This window comes from Artemia sp. Qi Xiang Cuo, chromosome 19 (assembly GCF_049724085.1).
Source record: "Artemia sp. Qi Xiang Cuo chromosome 19, ASM4972408v1, whole genome shotgun sequence".
Classification (NCBI taxonomy): Eukaryota; Metazoa; Arthropoda; class Branchiopoda; order Anostraca; family Artemiidae; genus Artemia; species Artemia sp. Qi Xiang Cuo.
In genome coordinates this window covers 51337362-51353920 of record NC_142812.1, presented here as the reverse complement: position 1 = coordinate 51353920, position 16559 = coordinate 51337362, and the positions used below count along the sequence as shown (strand labels likewise).

The following is a 16559-nucleotide window of genomic DNA, read 5'->3' as shown; positions in this document are numbered from 1 at the left end:
GGACAGGCTGCCTCTCTCACATAAAGCCAATAAATGTCAAATAAAGCCAAATTATTGAGTTAAAATGAGGCTGAAGAGAAAGGACAGGCTCCCTCTCTTCGCATAAAGCCAATAAATGCCAAAAAAGTCAAATAATGAGCCAAATCATGAGTTTAAAAATGAGCCTGAAGAAAAGGGGCAGACTTCACACTAAAATCATGTAATCATAAATCAGTTTACTCCCTCTTTTCCATCAGAAAGTTGTAAGCATCTAATTTGGCATGACATTACTCTTGGTTGGCAAACTTAATTTTAAAATTTAATTATTTCGGAACAAGGAAAATTTGCCAACACATAACCTAAATTGACATCGTATTAGAGAGAACAAATAAAAGGCTGTTTGGATTATGTGAGATAACATTTAGTCTCGTATTTAATTATTTAGGACATGGTAACAAGTCGCTAGACATATTATGATATATAACAATCTATCAAGATAAAAAAAAAGAAAATACTGTATACAATTTTGAGCAATATTGTAAGAATTCAGAAGGATCTTAAGGGGCTATTCAGGGTTGTATCCAGGATTTTTTCGGTTTTTTTTTACGCGAGGATATTTTTGGGAGGGGTCAAACCCCCTAACCCCCTGGATACGGCCTTGGGGCAATTTAAGAATTTTTGAGGAGCCTTAAATGTCAAAAAGTGAACTTTCAGGCCATTACTTTTCAACTTTTTAAGATGGAGTTTTTTTTATGATGAATATTTTTTGAAGGAGAGAGGATTTCTTTTCGGGGTACAGGGTGAAAAATGCAGTGCCCTCGATTTTTAATCATTAAAACAGTGCCCTCGATTTTTCTGATACTCTGTTGTTTTTTGTTTTTTTTCGTGCTATTATTTCTATGTTGTTGCTGTTGAACTTGCGTTGCAGACAAAAAAAAAACAGTAAAAAAGATAGAAATTAAGCAAAAACTGTGAGCACATACATTAAAACAGTATACGATACTGCAATAGGGAGCTTTGCTACAAAAATCAATTTTTTAAATATCTACAGGACCAAAAATTTGAAAAAAAAAATATTGAAAAAACTTGTGGAGAGGGTAGGCATGTTGCACCTTTTTCGATCCAGAATGCCACAAGGATTTTCAATCTGTGCAATCTGAGTACCAAAATGGGCCTGATACCTCCCCAATACACCCCATCCCTTCATCCTACCACAAACTTGTAAAAAGGTTGTGGCACCTTGTTTCAACCGACGTCATGCAAGGATTTTGAAAAATTTATTTAGTTTAGGAACAAAGTGCCACCACCTCTCTCTATGTTTTGCAAAAATACAGCCATTTTGCCTCTTGTTTGAAGCAAAATCAAGCAACACTCTTTGATCAACTAATTGGTTCCTCCACAGGGAGCCTTTAAACTTTCTTGAAAACTTGACGTTTTCTTGACGTTTCTGTCCTCATTGTACCAACTGATTGTTTTCAAGTCACCGATGAATTATATATACATAGCTGTCCAAAGTCGACAGCTGTCCGAAGCAACTTCCGACGTTGGTCAGTTAGTTTTCCCAACTGCATGCCACTCCAGCTACCGCATTCCAGCGGAAATGGTGCATCTTCTTTGAACCAGTATCAGGCATGTATTTTCAATTTGAATGACTGGGAAACCATTGTGGGTCTTAGGCCTCTGTTATTACCCCAAAACTAAATTTGAGCTCCCTTGCCACACTATCCCCCTACCTTTCCCAACAGTACCTTCAGCAACTCAATCTCCAGCCTAACTCAAGAAATTCCAGATATAGTATTTCAATGGTCTGGAAAAACACAGTATCTTTTCATAGTACAAGAATTTTAATACAGTATTATTTTAGGCATAAAGTAGTTCCTTACCCCTTCGACACTACCCTCTCCACTCTCCCCCTGCCATTTTGTTTTTTACAAAAAAAAGGTATGTTTCAACTTGTTTGAAGATGAATCAGGCAAAGATTTTTAATCTATATAAAAGGAGAACTAAAATGCTCTGCTCTGCTGCGTGGAATGTTTTAAACCTTTTTCTTGAGCCAAAACCTTTCAACCGGATTGTCCTCGGTTCATCCTCGGTTCACTTATGAATTACTGGCATATAGTTTTCCAAAGTCAAACACATTTTCCGAGGTTGGTCAATTGTCCTACACCCCCCCCCCCTACCAAAAAAAAGACCCCCCCCCCTACCTAAAAAAGAATAAAGATCTTCCAGATTCACTGCTGCCGCATAGGGCGTCAAATAAAGAGACAAGTAGCAAGCATGTCAGCCCCTAGCTACTAGTATTTTGGGCCTGGGGCCTCTCTAACACCGCCCCTTTCCCCCACTACCAACTCTTTAGTGAAAAAGTTGTGTCCCCTTGTTTGGACATACATCATGTAAAAATATTCAACTAGCATAATTGGAGGCATAATATGGGCCCAGTGCCCCTAGCCCTCTCCCCTAGACTCGCTAAGACTCTAAGACTCTAAACTCTAAGACTCTAAAACTCCCCTAGCCTCTCTCTTCTGGCCTTTTTTTGTAGAAAGTCAGGCATATTACGCCTTGTTCGAAGCTGAACGAAGCAAAGATTTCTAATCAAACAGTTCGTGGTAACAAACTGTAGGTAAGGAGCGAACCGACTCAATAGTAACCGAAAGTCTAAAAAACAGAATTTTGATACCAATAGATATATCAAAAGAATCCACTTTTTATGCTGATTTCAAATAAATAAATTTCATTAAGTTTAGTCTTACTTATCAAAGGTTACAAGCCTGAGAAAATTTTCCTGATTTTTGAAAAAAGAGGGAAACATCCCCTAAAAGTTAAGTGATCTTCAGAGAACCCTGCTTCAGAGGTTTCAAGCACTTATCTGCAAAAATGTGGAATTTTGTATTTTTTTTTGCCAGAAGAAAGACCACGGATGCGTGTTTATCTGTTGTTTTTTTTTTTCAGGAGTGATCGTATCGACCCAGTGGCCCTAGAATATCGGGAGAGGGGTCATTCCAACAAAATTAAAAATTCTAGTGCCATTTTTAAGTGACCGAAAAAATTGGAGGGCAACTAGGCCCCCTCCCCCGCCCCATAAAATTATAAAATTTGCCCAATGTTTAAGCATAGTATTTGTTATTGGGATGCATGCATACATTTTCGGGTGTGGTGGGAGGAGGGATTTTCTGCTGGGGGAATTCTCCATGTGAAGGGAAGTTTCTAGGGAGTGAACTTGTCAGGGGAAATTATATACTGCGGGAATTTGCCAGAATTCTTATACAAAATTATTTTTATGGCTTGCTTTCTCTTTTTCGCCTCAATTTTACGCGCGGAGTGGTTAAGAGTAATTGTCCGGGGTAAATTTTCACCGGGATTAGATTGTCTAGAGGACATTTCCGTGGGGAGGGGGTTTCTCCGTGGAGGTGGAACTAGATTTCCTGGCATTATTAAAAAAAACGATCAGGAATTAAATAAAAAAAACACGTTTTTTCGACTGCAAATAAGGAGCAACATTAAAACTTAAAACGAACAGAAATTATTACGTATATGAAGGGGGTTGACCCCTCCTGAACACCTCGCTCTTTACGCTAAAGTTTGAATTTTGCCCCAATTCTTTAATAATGACTCCTGAAACAAAAGGGCCGTTTAATTAGAACAATAAGACGCTTTTTTAAAAGTACTGAAAAACTTTAGCGTAGAGTGAGGTGTTGAGGATGGGGCAGCCTTCTTCATATACGTAATAATTTCTGTTCGTTTTAATTTTAATTTTGCTCCTTACTTTCAGTTGAACAAGCTTTTTTTTATTTAATCTATATTTGTGGCGACATAAAATGGCCTGCAGTTCCTTGACGGGGTATTTCTCGACCTGGTGAAAAATAGCTTGTTAAACTTGTTTTTCGTCAGGTCACCACTGAGTTACTGGCAGCAGGACAACCCAAAATCGAAGTGTATCTACGAAATTCTAAATGCAAGAAAAACAGATATAGCAACAAAGAGGATGCCAGTGACAAGTGACGCTTGACGCAACTTAAATTGCACTGCAGTTCCTTGACAAAAATACCTTGACGGGGCATTTATCAACCTGATGAAAAATACGAGCTCATCAATGATTTATTGGCAAAATCCAAGTTATTGGCAGACTAACCAGAGTTGAAGCGTATCTTCTATATTTTCCATGCAAAAAGAAAACAAAGATTAAAGAGATTGCCAGTGACAAGTGAAATTTCAAAAACAGTGACAAGTTGTGACTGGCACTACATTGTCATCGTCACTCACTACACTACAATTGTCAATCACTACATTGTCACTATCTCAAAAAGCCCCAATTTATCAGAATTGTTTTTTCTTGCATGGTAATCACGCAGTGTGGTCTTCATAGTTGCATACATGTTCCATGACATTGGCCTACATTATTATGCATAGCTATCAGTCCTATAAGCTCTGGATAAACTAATTAAGTCTGAAATGTATTCAACCTTTGCCTCTTAGATTTATCTTGCTTTCAAGCCCATGAGCTGCTTTTCTTTTCACAAAAGGGGCTCCTAACAACGTATAAACTTGACCTCAGTCGGGAATTTCGTCTTCCCTTGCCGAAAATATCTATATTGGCACAATGTTTCGAGAAATGCTCCACTTTTTTTGTATATAATTACCATTTTTCTTGCACTTAGTCAATAGCTTACACCCCCTCTCCCAAGATTATTCCGAAGGACTAATTTTCGATTAACTGAAAATTATTAGCTTAAGAATTCACCTTTTCCCTATCCCCCCCCCGCTCCAAAAGAAAAAACTGCGGTCCAAGAAGTTGAAATAGTAGCTTACCATCAGGCTTCGTCACACCAAGTGATGGGACTAGTGAAGGGGTACTGCTAAGGATTCGTTTGATCGACTCCACTTTTTTGCTACGACGCAATCTCTCCTCACAAGATATTTTGAGATCCTCCTAAAAAAAAATCAGTTAAAAATTTGAAACTACTAAAAGTTTAAAACTATTAAAAACCATTAAAAGTTTATAACTAGAACTAAGAAAGGTAAGATTTCTTCATGTTTGAAGACACCAATATCTTCAACAAATACAAGCGTATAAAAAACTACACTGACAAACTAGAGAAGCCTCAAGGATTATTACAGAGATGGCAACTGAGCCACTTAAAAAGAATACTAATCAGCAAATCAATGAAAAATCTTTTTATTTCTAAAAAGAAAAATAGATATAACATCACAGCATAAATTTTTTTTAACTAAATAAAAAGCAAAAACGGTGATGTAATTTTTAAATTCCATTTAATTTGCAGAACAGGGAGGGAAGGGCTAAAGTCCGTTCTCAAGAAACTATTCTGGATAGGCCCAACATTTTTTTTTTTTTCGTTTTTTTAGGAGTTATAAATGAATCTAGAAGAAAAGTATACAAAAAACAAGTGAATTACAGAAAAAATACAATAAAATATGCACACATCCGCAAAAATATTAAAATTGGGCAGAAGGTACTGGTACAGTTTCTTTTTGTTTGGTTTCTTTTTTAATTTTGATATTTTTTTACCGAAAATTTAAATTTACCAATAAATGTCAGCCAATCTTTAAATAAAAACCTCAGAAAATTTAAATTTTCTAGCGAAAATACAGATTTCTTTTCAATAGCGTGTTGGATTTTCAAATTACGGCTCGACATTTGAAGTTTGACCGTTAGAATCAACAGCATTTGTGAACTGAAAATTCTAAAAAAAAAACATGACTTTCTAACAAAAAAATTCTAACGAAAAAAATCGGAAAATAACGATGTTTAGAATGACACAACTCGACCTTAGAAGCTCAACCATATTATTAAACAGCGCAAAAATTCCATATAAAAACATTAAGAGAGAGAAAAATGATTTTCAATTTCGAAACATTCTCGATTTCTGTTCCAATTTTGGACTCAAGTTCATCCTTTCATCACAAATTTACATTATTTTTAATAATTTATTATACTATCGCTAGTAACAAAAGTTTACTATAGAACCAAGCCGTCTGATGCCAACACAGCTACGATTGCGCCTCCTCCATCCCAATCTATTCAAAGCCTCCCTCTTTACACCCTCCCAAGAACTTATTATTTCCCTAAAATCTTTCCTAATGACATACTCTCGCCGCATTCGGGGATAACTTTTTTAAAAATACGAGCATAAAAGTTTGTAGAACTAAGACTAGTAGTAACTAAAAATTTCTTTTCTAATGGAAAATTCTCAAGCTGGCAACCATGCCCTAGCTCTTTAATACTTAAAGCTTTCACCAAAACAAGGAGACAAATTAAAAAAGACTGAGAAGGTTCTCTCTGATCACGACACTGCGTCTTTAATTAAAAGTAAACTTTTCAGGGGAGAACAGGATTTCCGGACCCATCATTATTTTCCGAGCCCCTGGCAAGAAAAGAACCGAACGTAAATCTCAATATCTGGAGGATAGAAGAACCTAGCCTCTAGTAAAAAAAAGCGTCTCCGGAAGCAATTCACCAAGCGATAGCGCATATATGGAGTAGTGGAGCATTCGTTATTTACTTAGTAATTAGAATTGTCTTGGTAGTAAAGACCTCATTCAGCTATTAATTGTTGGCGTGGCAACACTGGTTAAGACCTCATAATGGTTATAAAAAATGGTTATAAATAAAGGAATAATCTTAAATACACGGAATTGGGTACACATTCTCTTGACATTTAAATCTCTTTAACAGAATTCAATTATTATTTTATATACTCAGAAGCCAAAACGAGTAAGTCCACTTGTTGAGAATTTTTAGATTCTAGCGTCAAAGCACGCAGCTTGTCATCATCTTAATACAGTTAAAAGGATGTTCTCCAAAACTAAGGATTACTACTGAAAGATGGCGAACACATTCTGGCTTTGGATCGCTAAATTATTTTACAAGAGCCAATTGTACATTTTTATAAAAGCCAATTAAAGTTAAATATTATATAAGAGCAAATTATACGTTTTTATGAGATCAAATTAGTAAGTTATTTTGTAAGAGCCAATATATATTTTTATAAGAGCCAATTAATAAATTATTTCATAAGAGCCAATTATACATTTTTATAAGATCAAATAAATAAATGATTTATAAAAGCCTATTATACACTTTTATAAGAGCTAAGAGCCAATTGTACATTTTCATAAGAGCAAATTAATACAATTATTTTTATAAGAGCCAATATACATTTTTATAAGAGCCAATTAATAAATTTTTTCATAAAAGCCAATTATACATTTTTATAAGAGCAAATTAATAAATGATTTTATAAGAGCCAATTATGCACTTATATAAGAGTTTAGAAAAACTTTTTTTTAAGTGATTTCTCCTTCAAATACACTTTTATAACTATTTTTTAGTTTATAACAATTTTTCACCAAAAATTGTCTAATTTTCTAATTTTCATGAAAGCAAATTAACTAATTTTCATAAGAGCAAATTCAACAATTATTTTATGAGAGCCAATTTTACATTTATTTCTTCGACTAGATAATTGGTACATTTAAATCATAGCCAAGAACGTATTTTAATAATTTTATTTGCCATCTGTTTGTATTTTGTAGCCTATTTTCTATTTGAAGTTTTGAACTTTCATTTGATTTTGGACAGGCAAAAGAGAAGTCCATGTCAAAATGTATCTCAATACACTGTAAATGCTTAGATACATTTGTTTTTATTTCAAGGAATAATCAGAAATTTCAAGGATTGCCTAATTATTATGCTGCTTTTCAATCTGTTTAATCAGCTTCAGTCAGTGTTTGAGCCATTCAGATGAAAAATTGGTGAAGTCTACTTCACCAATATAAAAATCAAAAAAGCCCCCCCTAGATTTTGAAAAAAAATTGTGCCTTCGTTATAAAAAGAAATGAAGAATATCCTTATCGCCCCCTGCCACCAAATTTCCATGATTTGGCACATTTGACCATCTGGCATATGAGAGCACCCATTCATCGTTGATTCTTAATTAAACGAATCCCCAAGAACATTTTTAAAACCTTATAAGGCAGTAGGATTGTATTATACTAAGGTGATTCTCCGACAACTTTTTCTAATTAAAAGTTATTTTTTCTAATCTGTTAAAAGCCTCATCCCATTGTGCTATAATCTCTTTTTTTCTGAAAAGGAAATATATATTCCGCAATTGTTGGGAACCTTAATTAACCTGGGGAAATAGAAGACCAACTTTTGGCTCCATTCCAAAGTTAAACAAATTCCAACTCAGAGAGACTCCTTTTTACTGACTTTCCCAGACAATGAAATGTTGCTTGCAATCTAAATATAGGAGATTTTTGAAAATGGGCCAATTTCCGTTGGATATATTTGTCAGATATAAATTTCCATTTTAGTAAAAAAATTCCTTCCCAATGTGGAATGCAGTGATTTGAAGCTGGATTAGTACACTATCCAAAAGTTCCGAATCGGCCAAAAAGTGCTGTGGAGGATTAAGGATTACACTTAAGCCAAAAACAGCGGTGAACAGGCCATAGACGTTGATAGATCCTAATATTAGTGTGCAAGACAAACTATTCTTAGTAAGAGTCTTTAGTCTAGAGTCTATAGATTCTCGCAAGAGTCTATATAGATATTTTCCCTAAAACTGTCATGTTGTGATTCCCTAAAAATGTTTTCCTGAATGCTTTCCCTAGCAATGTCATGTGGGAGTAAAATGATTATCAACTATGGGACTTCTTTTACATCTTTTAGAGAACAAAGGCCTTTTTACACTTGTAGAATATTTTCCTAATTTGGTACAAACCTTGCTTGACCCAAAGAAGGAATCAAGACTTCAATAATAAAGAACTGAAATAAAAAGTACAATTTAAGAGCTCAATACCCGATATTGATTTTTACTAATGTAAATACGAGGATCCTAGGTTTAGATTTGAAACATGAAGTATTGCCTTTTCTTTCCTTTTTTTTATCACATTAGTTTCTAATTATATTAGATATTTCAAGTGATTTATTATATTTGTATTTATGTGCAACAAGCGAAAGCGTTCCGCGTTGTGGTAATAATAAAGAAATAAAAATATTACGAGAACGGAAAGATGTTACTGCTAATTGTTCTCCTGTATTCTCAATAAGAGTCAATTTATATGTTTTATATGTTAATGTATAAAATTATTATATGTTTATGTAAAATAATATGTTTTATACGTTTATATTATTAAATACGTTTTACATGCTTACATAATTACATTTATATATATATATATATATATATATATATATATATATATATATATATATATATACATTACATGTTCAAAACTTTATACATATATAAACTTATGGTATTAATATGCTCCTATTTATATATTTCCCTAGCACTGTCATGTCATGACTGTACCTAATACTTTTTTTTTCCTAAAAAAAATCCCAAGCACTGCCATGTTAAGCACAAGCTGAGAATATCAATCATGGACACTTATATTATTTGAAGCTCCAAGGACAGAGATAATAAAATTGGTTAAGTAAAACCTTAAACAAAATATTGTATGTGTAAAAAGTAGCCAAAGTCAAGAATGGTATATTTAATGAATGAAAGATCTTAAGCCAAACTGGCCAGCAAATTTACAATTATAGTTTAATATTGGTGATGTTTCTTTTTTTTAGTTTATTTTAATTTTTAATGTTTGTTTCTTTTGCACTGAAGACGCCTCGTTTGTATGCAGGCGAAATGTCCGCGTCGCTTTGTTTTTGCGCTACTGGCCGAAGTCTCGTTTTGTCTCTTTTCTTCATTTCTCTCTTTGTTTCTTTGGTAGTTTGTCTCTTTATTTCTTTGGTATATTTAATGAAAAAAACACATATGTAATTACACAGTTTTTGATAGTAGCGGGCGCGAAATTTAAAAAATAAAACACGAGTTAAAAATAACGCGAAAACACGTGGCGCCAGACAGCTTAAGACTAAATAACTTTCCCCTGAGGGTGTAGTTGTCTTTTGCAATCGACACATGATTGATATTTGAGTTTTTACTAACGAAAAGCATAATCAAATTTAAAAAATTAGTTTCACTTATAAATTATCACGATTCAACGCGGAAACACTGATGAAAATGTGGTGCTTCCCTAAAAATCCTCACAATTTTGAACCAACCAAAAGAAAAATCGTAGATAGCCATGGCATATACCTAATGTTAATCAAGGGAGGAGGAATGTTTTTGTTTTGATGTCCTTGGCCCTTTTAGAAGAAAAACTTTATATAGCTGTAAAGTCTTCGGTTTTTTTGTACATTTAATATTACCGGTAAGTATTTACGACTGTAGGATCAGACAAAATCGTTTCTCTAAGGGGTTATAAGTGTCCCACAATCATTATTGGGGATAGTTTCCGTCATTTTCGTGTATTTCTATCATTTATTTTTAAAAAATTGCACGAAAGCCCTCAGCCGTGATAATTAAAAGTACGACATACGCCATTTTTGTAACTTTTCAGGAGAGCCAAAAAACACAAAAAAAAGTTTGTCGATGGCGTATGTCTCTTTTTATCTTGAAAGTTCGTCCACATCCAATAGTGACGTATGCCTCTTTTTTATCTTCGTAACGGTACAAGATAGGATAATTCTGACTACACCATTCAATTCCCCGTGCTAAGTTTACCCGAGGCACAAACAAAACTCTATTTCAAACAAAATGGCATTTGCGTCCTTTTATTTATCACAGCCGTCGGCTATGAGGCAGATTAAAAGCGGCGCATGTCTCTTTTTTATCTTCGTAACGGTACAAGATAGGATAATTCTGACTACATCATTCAATTCCCCGTGCTAAGTTTCCCAGAAGCACAAACAAAACTCTATTTCAAACAAAATGGCATTTGCGTCCTTTTATTTTTCACAGCCGTCGGCTATGAGGCAGATTAAAAGCGGCGTGTGTCTCTTTTTTATCTTCGTAACGGTACAAGATAGGATAATTCTGACTACATCATTCAATTCCCCGTGCTAAGTTTACCCGCGGCACAAACAAAACTCTATTTCAAACAAAATGGCATTTGCGTCCTTTTATTTTTCACAGCCGTCGGCTATGAGGCAGATTAAAAGCGGCGCATGTCTCTTTTTTATCTTCGTAACGGTACAAGATAGGATAATTCTGACTACACCATTCAATTCCGCGTGCTAAGTTTACCCGCGGCACAAACAAAACTCTATTTCAACCAAAATGACACATGTCGCCCTTTTAATTATCAGAGCCGCCCTGTGGAACTACCTTGTATCGAATGCCCCCGCGTAAACCCTGTTCAGGCATAATTAAATCTTCTTTTCCTATTAATTATGAAAGCTTTCTAGGATTTTGACTTCATCGATCCTAGAGGACTGGGCCCCGTATTTAGATATATAGATATTATTTAGATTACTTAGATATTATATAGTCTAGTTAGCTTTTTATAGTAACTCTTAGAATTACTGAATTCAGTGACTCAGGATAAAACTAAATGGCTAATAAACATATCCCGAAACAACAATCTTCCTGAAAACAATAATCCTTTAAAGCTAAGAAATAATATTAATAATTTAAACCCTTCTATAGTAAAAAAAAATCTATATAATTATCATTTTTCTTTGTTTTATTAGAATATGAAAAAATTCTATTAGAATACAATTTTATTAGAATACAATTAGCAGTTCTTAATTGGTACACATCAGGTTTCTCTCCTAGGGTTTATACCAGAGGTTCCCAACCGATTTTGGGCCATACCCTACTTATATATTGCTAAAATCCTGATGTCCCCCTCGTAAAAGTTTAGTTATTCAAAATGTTGCGTATAAGGAAGCATGGAAGGCAATTAACATGGTATCTTTTTTTCGGGTCGTCCTCTTGGGATGTTCTACTAATGAAGAGTATCGTCTAAATATAACAGCTTTAGACAATATATGACGTCATTACAATACTAGCATGTATTATTTTTGTTCTTTAAATGCATATGAATGCGACAGAATTCATATGAAAACTTTTTTTTTTCTTCAAAAAAGTGCACGTCTTTCTCGTGAACCACCAAAATATTGCCATGCTCCACCGGTGGGGCCTGAACCCCACATTGGGAATCACGAGAGTCATCACTCAGAAATTTATTACCAAAAATTTAGCGATTTCTTTTAGAGGCCTTTTGGATAATCTGAAGCTGACTGATTTTTGACAACTCACTGATGAGAAGACATCCATTTTTTCTCAAAGAGGTACCGGGCAAAGAAAGTTTTGCTTTTCTTTTATTTGGATAGCCAACATCTCCACGTGACCAGACATCCAATCTAAAAGCAGAATCCAAGCATACTTTGCGCTTTTATATAAAACTTTCACACAAAAACTGGCTGCCCCAATACAACCACGTTTGTCATGGTTGCAAAATGAAAGACGGCTGCCTAATAAAACTTCTCGTCAGACGAGTCCAAATCGTAAACCCTAACAACGTCTAACATTAGGATTAGTCCAAATATACTTTGCGCTTTTATATAGAGCATTCACATAGAAACTGGCTCCCCCGATAAACAAAGTTTGTCATGGTTGCAAATGAAAGACGGCTGCCTAATAAAGTTTCTCGTCAGACGAGTCCAAATCATAAATCCTATCGACGTCAAACATTAGGATTAGTCCAAACATACTTTGCGCTTTATATAGAGCTTTCACATAGAAACTGGCTGCCCCAATACACAAAGTTTGTCATGGTTGCAAAATGAAAGGCGGCTGCCTAATAAAACTTCTCGTCAGACGAGTCCAAATCGTAAACCCTAACAACGTCACACATTAGGATCAGTCCAAACATACATTCGCTTTTATATAGAGCATTCACATAGAAACTGGCTCCCCCAATAAACAAAGTTTGTCATGGTTGCAAAATGTAAGACGGCTGCCTAATAAAACTTCTCGTCAGACGAGTCCAAATCGTAAATCCTAACAACGTCAAACATTAGGATTAGTCCAAACATACATTGCGCTTTTATATAGAGCATTCCATAGAAACTGGCTTCCCCAATAAACAACGTTTGTCATTTGTGCAAATGAAAGACGGCTGCCTAATAAAGCTTCTCGTCAGACGAGTCCAAATCGTAAATCCTAACAACGTCAAACATTAGGATCAGTCCAAACATACTTTCGCTTTATATAGAGCTTTCCATAGAAACTGGCTTCCCCAGTAAACAAAGTTTGTCATGGTTGCAAATGAAAGACGGCTGCCTAATAAAGCTTCTCGTCAGACGAGTCTAAATCGTAAATCCTAACGTCAAACATTAGGATTAGTCCAAACAAACTTTTCGCTTTATATAGAGCTTTCACATAGAAACTGGCTGCCCCAATACACCACGTCTGTCATGGTTGCCAAATGAAAAATGGATGCCTAATAAAGCTTCTCGTCAGAAGAGTCCAAATCTTAAATCCTAACAACGTCACATATTAGGATTAGTCCAAACATACTTAATGCTTTTATAGGCATTAAAAATTCTTTTAAATTAAATCTACTGTATCCAATGAATTAAATTACTAATATATTTATTGATATTTAAGTAAAAAACACTCGTTTGTGTTTTAAGTTACCATAATCAATTACTAACATGTTTATAGCTAAATGTGTGCTATTATACCAGTTTCCATACGTTTAACAACGAGGCTTGCCTTTGTCTTGTACGTTCTGGATTCAATTATTTCTCAATTCCATTAAAACATTTAATAGAACAAATCAATTAATTTTGTAATATTTATAATTGTAATTTATATTTATACTGTTTATATCAATATTATATTATTAATAGTTATTTCATTTGTTTATTATTGTCTATATTTATTGTGTTTATTTGTTATTATAAATACTATATTACACTTTTCATATTTTAATTAATATTATTCATATTTATACTATTAGTTATAACAATGTTATTCATATTAATTGATTAATACTGATTAATTAATTTATATAACAAATTAGTTTATATGCTACCTCATCAGGCACATATCGTTCTTCAATCACAATTTTATCCGGAACGCCAAGAACTTTGTCGATGGTGGAGGTGGTGAACCTTGTTTTCTTCGGCATGGCTGAACGCACCACATCTGGTGCAAAAGGATGTTGAGATCGGAGTACGCGTTCCATGTCTAGGTCGTCACGGGACCGTCCATCAATCGAATCCAACTGAAATGAAATGAAAATACAAACTATATTACTCACGTCTGCAGTCTCGAAGAAAGCCCATTCAGTATTCGGCCTATTTCGGTATTCGGATATTTCGGTCTTAAGTTTTTACATTTCGATTTTAAAACGTAAGGTTTTATCGAGCCAAGCAAATTACCAAAAAATTTACCAGAAACTAACAAATTACCCCAAAAAGTACCAAATTACCAGAAAATCTTTTTTATGTTTAATGTTTAATGGCAATCAAACATATTATATAATGGAAAATCAACAATGGATTATTATTTTTTTTAATTCTTTCTAATTGCCTACTCAGATTTAGAGTGCTTTTACAAAAGTAATAAGCCATTTATGACACTTCAATTTAACAAAAAAAGTCGAAATGAGTGAAATTCCTAGTCAATTATCTGATAATTGGCAAATAATTATTGTCTCAAAAGCAGAAACTGCAGTTGAGATGTCGGCCATCTATGGCCACGAATCCAGTCGTGGTTTTCCATAACTTATAAGGTAATCAGAAGGAAATTTTGAAACTTATTTTTCTCCAAATTTTTAAGGATAATCATAAATTTGCAATTTTAAGTTTCAATGAAGATAAAAACATTTTATTATCGCGAAAACACAAATAAACAGAGAATTTACTTGTAAAAATGTTGTGACTCAAAGTTCTGAGTCACAACAGGTGCTGAACAATATGCTGAAAATCAGGTGCTGAACAATATCCGTTCGTCATGAAAAAAAATATTTTGATTATGTTTATTTAATTTATGTTATGTTCCCTCCATAAATGAGGGATAGCTTTATAGGCTTAAGAAAAATCGTCAAAAAAATGAACCAATGGAATTAAAACATAGTGTTTAGCATGAAAGTGTCGAATCGAATAGTAGCCCTTCATCTTCTCTTGGTGAAAGCTACCCAAAGTTACCCAAAATTATAAAAAAAAAAATTTCGAAGTATCTCTAATGAGGAAGAAAATCAAAATCGTCTAGAATATTTTCCTTATTTGGATTTCATTCGGTATATAGACAGCAACACGAAATGGAAAAAAAAAAAGTGCGGCTGGTTCAGGAACGACAGGATCAACAGAAAGTATACAATCGTAGCTATACAAAGGAGGGAATAAAAAAAATTCGATCCCCTAGAATAGAAAAAAGAAATTTCCACAAGAATTGGGGATAAAAAAAAAAGAATTTTACAAAGAGCTGCCTGAAGACACCGTCTCCCATGTCTAGCAAATTAGAAGAATGGCATTGATCTTGCTATGTATCAGCTGATTATTTATGTTATTCTTTTGAATTAATTAAAAAAATGGTGCAATAGTATTGTAAAAATGGTGTAAAAATAGTGTTGTAAAAATGGTGTAATAAAAAATATTTGTAATAGTGTGGTCTTTTCTGTGCGTGTTTTCTTTCTTTCTTTCTTTTTACTCCATTTTGAACCCTTTCGTCTTCTTTTGGGTGATAAAGAATCGGGTGGATTGATTATGCCGAAGACATTAACAAAAGGTTGTATCCAGGGGAAGGGGTTAGGGAGTTTGACCCCCCCCCCTAAAGAAAAATTTTGCCCGACTCGTAAAAAGTAACAAATATTCATATAAATAAATTTTTGATGCGTTATTAAAGGATTCTAAAAATTAGAAGAAATTTATTTAAAAAGACTGTTTTAAAGAAACCAGTGAACTTAATAACTCCTTGTGCCTAGTAAAATGTATTTTTTTTTAAATAAAATTTCATTTCCCTCACTTTTAAAACATCTTAAGAGGCCTTCTTCCCAACCTTTGCCCTGACTTTATTGACAATACTCTTTAAAATCAACAGGGATAAGGGCAAAAGTATTTTCTATTTCCTTTTACCTATCCCGTGAGGATTCCATGTTGAAAAATTCCCTTGGCTATAAGGTTAAATTGAAGGGGAAATTACTTTCACGGGAAGAAACCGGTTATTACTTGTTTAAGGTACCAAGGACAGTGAAAATTTAATATGATCGACTGAATTGGTTATGTGGGAACTTACACAGCCGAATATTTCTTTAAAAAATAGAAAGCAAAAAATTATTAAATTAAAAATAATTAAAAATAGTTAAAATAACTAAAAAAATAATTACAGATATTATAGGCTAATTAAATAGATTATAATTAAAATAATGATTAACTAAATAATTAAATAACGATATTATAATTAAATAATAATTAAATATAAAACAATTAAAATAATAATAATGAAAAAAATAATTAAAAATAATTAAAAAAATTAAAAATAGAAAAAAAAACAAAAAAACTATATATGTAGTTATGCAGTTTTGGTAGTAGGATGCACCAAACTTAATAAAATTGATGGTAAAACTCAGTTCAGCTACTCGGCCTAATAGTAACCGAAACTCTAAAAAATGAAATTTTTATAACAATTAGTGCATAAAAAGAATTGGCTTTTTAAGCTCATTCCAAATATACAAATCCATTAAGTTTAACTGATCAAAAA

At 33.6% G+C, this 16559-nt stretch overlaps 1 protein-coding gene across 4 annotated transcripts in view; it reads right to left on the bottom strand.

Moving 5' to 3' along the window:
- LOC148940973 (uncharacterized) overlaps positions 1-16559 on the bottom strand; it is a 368976-nt gene that overhangs the window by 59970 nt on the left and 292447 nt on the right. For 3 of the 4 annotated variants that reach the window (XM_089105391.1, XM_089105390.1, XM_089105392.1), the window contains 2 exons: positions 13891-14082; positions 4786-4906 (listed from right to left, as the gene is read on the bottom strand). In XM_089105391.1, the coding sequence (XP_088961517.1) occupies positions 4786-4906; positions 13891-14082 (313 nt within the window). Of the gene's footprint in view, positions 1-4785; positions 4907-13890; positions 14083-16559 lie in introns of those variants that run through there. The other variant, XR_016143387.1, reaches the window with a different exon arrangement.